This window comes from Gymnoscopelus braueri, assembly GCF_963280865.1.
Source record: "Gymnoscopelus braueri genome assembly, chromosome: 12".
Taxonomy (NCBI): Eukaryota; Metazoa; Chordata; class Actinopteri; order Myctophiformes; family Myctophidae; genus Gymnoscopelus; species Gymnoscopelus braueri.
In genome coordinates this window covers 23,681,455-23,686,454 of record NC_137614.1, presented here as the reverse complement: position 1 = coordinate 23,686,454, position 5,000 = coordinate 23,681,455, and the positions used below count along the sequence as shown (strand labels likewise).

Below are 5,000 nucleotides of genomic sequence, written 5' to 3'. Positions count from 1 at the left end.
AGAGTGGCAAGATGTTAGCAAATGTAAGGAAGCGATAGACCAAAACATGAGGGCAGAAGAAGAGAGAGAAGAGAAAACAGAAGGCCAGAAGAAAACAGAAGGCCAGGGATGAGAGGAGGGTAGAGATACAAAGAAGAGATGGAGGGTAAGAGTGAAAGTGTAAGAAAAGGCACAACCAGATATGAAAGACACGATAATAGCAGGAGAGTAGAGTAGAGGAGAGGAGAGGAGAGGAGAGGAGAGGAGAGGAGAGGAGAGGAGAGGAGAGGAGAGGAGAGGAGAGGAGAGGCATTCTAAGCTCCTATTGGTTTACCAGTATGTCCATCATGTTGGGTGGGCGGGCAGGTTAGTGTGTGAGTCCTCAGCGCTGATAGCAGCATGGACACATGCATGTCATCCCCCGTTCTGTTGAAGACCTCTCCTTCTCTCATGCACGCACACGCACGCGCACACACACACACACACACACACACACACACACACACACACACACACACACACACACACACACACACACACACACACACGCACACACACACGCACACACACACAGAATATGGGGCATGCAAAGTATGTACATGCCCATACAAACATACAAAGATGATTGCACAGAAACATAGGGGCATGGACACATTTGTTTATAAAATTATGGGTGCACACACATGCAATCACCACGCACATGCAGGTGTGCGCGCACACGCACACACACACACTCACACACACACACACACACACACACACACACACACACACACACACACACAGGGAGGAAGAAAGAGAAGCCAAAGTGAGTATAGAACATGGGCAGGCGCAATAAAACCCTACTGTAAATATAGACTGTTCACTATGGTTCCATGCAATGCACGGGCATCTCAGCAACCCGCGTACTGAAATTTTATTCGAATAATATTTCCACATAAAATAAATGAAATATAAAATCATGAAGCGTGTAAGACTGTTCCCTTTCAGGACAAAGAACAGCTGTACGTCCTGACACACACAACACCTCAGAGCAGTCAGGAGCCAGGAGTGACAAAGCACATTCCAGATGTTTCTCACAAACAGCAATACATTCAAACTGGGTTCACAAACGTTTCCATGCCATGGACGCCCAAATAGCCATCATCTCTGGCTGTGCCCCCCCCCCCATTGTGAAATGGCTTTTAAAAAAATAAGAAGCTATTCTCACTCATTTTTGAAAATCTTTTAGTCATACAGTGTAACTTTTTCAATGGTTATTTTTGAAATAATCTTTCACTGGTATATTTTTCACAATAACCATTCCAATAACCTTTTTGACTATTTTAGTCACGAGTGTCTGCTCCTGACCATTGTGCCAAATGACACAGGCATTGGAAATGTACCGGAAATGTATTTATTTATATATTTAAGTTAATACAGATCAGACCATTTCTGAAAACGTTGTTGTGTTCCAAAATAAGTAACCTTGGCGCTAGGACAAAATATGACAAATCCATTCTGAAGCTTTTAACCAAACCAACAATATGATGCAGTGGTGTTCACCATGGACATTGTGAAAGGAACAATTGTGTTGCATTTGACATCCTGTACACATCCTGTGTTCGCTTTGTACTGCATTACTCCTCTGAGTACTATGTAACTATAGTTGGAAAATTATACACACTTTGTTTTCATTATTTAGTCACAAACTTGTGTTAAAACTTTTCATTGGTTAAATAAACTCACAGACAGACTTTCAGCCTGGCGCAGAGATGCCCACGAGTCTCTGAGCTCGAGTCCGAGTCGAGTCTCGAGTCTTTGAGGGCCGAGACCGAGTCGAGTCTCGAGTCTTTGGCCACGAGTCCGAGTCGAGTTGAGTCTCAAGTCTCAAAAAAAAAAGGCTGAAAATACAGTTATGATGGTCCACAAATAAACCAAACCCGAAAATGAAAAATGCACAGAATGAATGTTTATCAAAATTAGTAGGATACATTCATTTAGGCTCCTTTGCTCTTATAGCGCAGCTCAACTGCGGAAGGCACAGGCTCACACACAGCCTGACCAAGGCTACTGCTGCTAGTTAGTCTACACGTGTTAAGGAAGATTGACATGTAAACGTGTATAGCCTACATCTAGAGCGCACTGCTGTGCTGTCTCTAGAGCGTAACGAGAACACTCCTACAGCCATGGACATCACCGACCCCCGGCCGGGCCGGGCGGTACACAGTCACATACAGTAGCATATGGCTATAAGTTGGCCAGTTTCAGGAAAGGCACTATGTAGGCTACTGGCTGTTATTGTTAACGTTTATCTGTGGAACCGAGTCAAACAAAATGGGGGTCCCAGTATGTTTTGTAAATTATTACTGTCCTACTGTGTGTCACATGTGGCACCCTAATCAAGAACAATTCATGTATGTGTTATTGTCCGACATACTGGCAATAAAGTGCTTCTGATAAAACACATGTGGTACTGTCTGTATGTGTCCTGCTACTTACAAATAGCTTCCTATCTTTGATTAAGTTTATCTTAAAGTTATCTTATCTTAGCTTATATTAGCTCATCTAATGTTGAGTCATGTCATGTGCAATATGATCAACAACATGCTTAGTCCCTTGAGTCCTATCATCCCTATTCTGGGGCTAACTTCGGTGAAAATAGCAGATCTACAAGGTCACAAACACGTTGTGAGCTTGTAGGGCGAAACCTGGTCGTAGCCCCGGACATTAAAAAGACTTAAAGGGATATTTCACTTTCAAAAAAACTTTTGGTCATTTTATCATCTACTCAGGCCTTTGTGAACCCCCCTGACCGTTTTTAAGTTGCTTGATTCATTATTTAGATATTTGATATTCATTTTATCAGACACGCCCCCTTCCTATACAAACCCATTGTAACTTCAAACTTCATTTTAACCATGTTAGATTCATCAAAAACACCCGTCCTTGGTTCTGGTGACTCATCCTGCCCTCCTAATGCGTGAGGGGGCCGTGTTTTTTCAATTACTTTTTTCATTTATTTTTAATATATTTTTTGGAAAATGAAAAGAATAAAATACAAAGAAAAAATGTAATAGTTACAATGGGTTTGTATAGGAAGGGGGCATGTCTGATAAAATGAATATCAAATATCTAAATAATGAATCAAGCAACTTAAAAACTGTCTGGGGGGTTCACAAAGGCCTGAGTAGATGATAAAATGACCAAAAGTTTTTTTGAAAGTGAAATATCCCTTTAATCAGGCCCTGCACACACACACTAATCAGGCCCTGCACACACACACTAATCAGGCCCTGCACACACACACACACACACACACACACACACACACACACACACACACACACACACACACACACACACACACACACACACACACACACACACACACACACACACACACACACACACACACACACACACACACACACACACACACACACACACACACCTGTGAGAAAGATTTGACAAAGTATAGGTGGCCGTTTTCACTGACACTTAAATGACAAAAAATGACAAAATGAGAGAAAGAGGTGAAGTGACACAAAAAGGAGACAAGACACAAGAGAGAAAGAGAGAGAGATGGAATAGGAGAGAGAGACAGGAACAGAAAAGAGGAAGTGTGCAACAGACACTGTGAGGAAAGACGAGAAAAGAGGAAGTGAAGACAAAGAGGACAAGTAAAAAAAACGGCTTGAATGCACATTTTTGTTGGGCTGAAATGTCCTGGTGGCTCAGACACACGCCTTGTTTCCCCACAGCTGTGTGTGATACGCAAGATTTCCTCTACTTCTACTATATACATTTAACATTTTCCAGTTAAATGAATGCATTTAACTGGAAAATGCATTCATATTACGGATGAATCTGAATGAAATTAATGTAAAGGGCAATTGAGTACCTGAAAAGCGCTCTATAAATATTTCACATTGGCCTGTTACAGCGCCGCCAGGAGGCCGATTTTATACTACTCCAACAGATTTGTTGGAGTAATATATCCAACAGGTGATCAATTTTTTTCAGATCCCATTCCAATTGGCTATGACTCCAAATTTTGCAGGCCATGGGTGGGCAACCTGGCCTGGCGGAGACCTGCACTCCGAGGAGCACAAAATTACTGTGCTCCTCAGAGTTACTTTTTTATTTACACAGATACTGTCCTATACTGTATACCCCATTGAAATGTCAGGATGTTATGAAAGAATAGATAACGCCCAAGCCTAATATACAGTTAAATCAATTTCTACACAGCTCACTTCGAGGATTGAGGACTGTACTATCAGGTGACCTGCCATGCTTTACATGCTGTACTCCACTATAACACTAAAATGTCCCGGTTTTCAACATTCTCAATCAAATTGTCCCGGTTTTCAGCACAATTAAAATAACGAGTTTTCAGTGGTTGCATAGAACAGTGGTTCTCAATATTTTTTTATTTCAAGGACCCCCATAACACTTTGAGAATCACTGGCAGTCTGGCATAGACGTTTATCCAATGGTGGAAAGTAACTAAGTACATTTACTTAAGTACTGTACTTAAAGTACAGTGTTGAGGTACTTTTACTTTACTTGAGTATTTCCAATTTTCAATACTTTTACATCTACTCCACTGCATCTCAGAGGCAAATAGTGTACTTTTACTCCACTACAATTATTTGAAAACTTTAGTTACTAGTTACTTTGTAGATTTGGATTATTATTACAAAACATACATCCACCACTTCAGCCCTGTATAACTTTTGGCCATTTGAAAATAGCTGATCTACAAGCTCACAATGCGAGCTGTGAGCTTGTAGATCTGCTATTTTCAAAATATTATACATTTGAAAACTTCCGAAATGGGACATTCTGCATAATGAGTACTTTCTTCTTATGGTACTTTACATTTTTAATACATTTTGATACCAATACTTTTGCACTTTTACTCAATTTCTTTTTCCACCACTGCGTTTATCATGTATGTTTACATGTGCGCCTACTGTAACCAATCAGAATACATGAACAATGCATTGCTTGTCCGAATTCAACACTCATGTGTG

The 5,000-nt window shown here is 40.9% G+C and overlaps 1 protein-coding gene across 3 annotated transcripts in view; it reads right to left on the bottom strand.

Annotated features, from left to right (window-relative positions):
* Nucleotides 1-5,000, bottom strand: part of rgs19 (regulator of G protein signaling 19) — a 28,358-nt gene that overhangs the window by 21,154 nt on the left and 2,204 nt on the right. The window contains exon 2 of one of the 3 annotated variants that reach the window (XM_080445065.1): nucleotides 314-421. The exons of 1 other annotated variant lie outside the window; for it this stretch is intronic. In XM_080445065.1, the coding sequence (XP_080301191.1) occupies nucleotides 314-328 (15 nt within the window). In that variant the 5' untranslated portion in view covers nucleotides 329-421. Of the gene's footprint in view, nucleotides 1-313; nucleotides 427-5,000 lie in introns of those variants that run through there. One more of the 3 variants, XM_080445066.1, reaches the window with a different exon arrangement.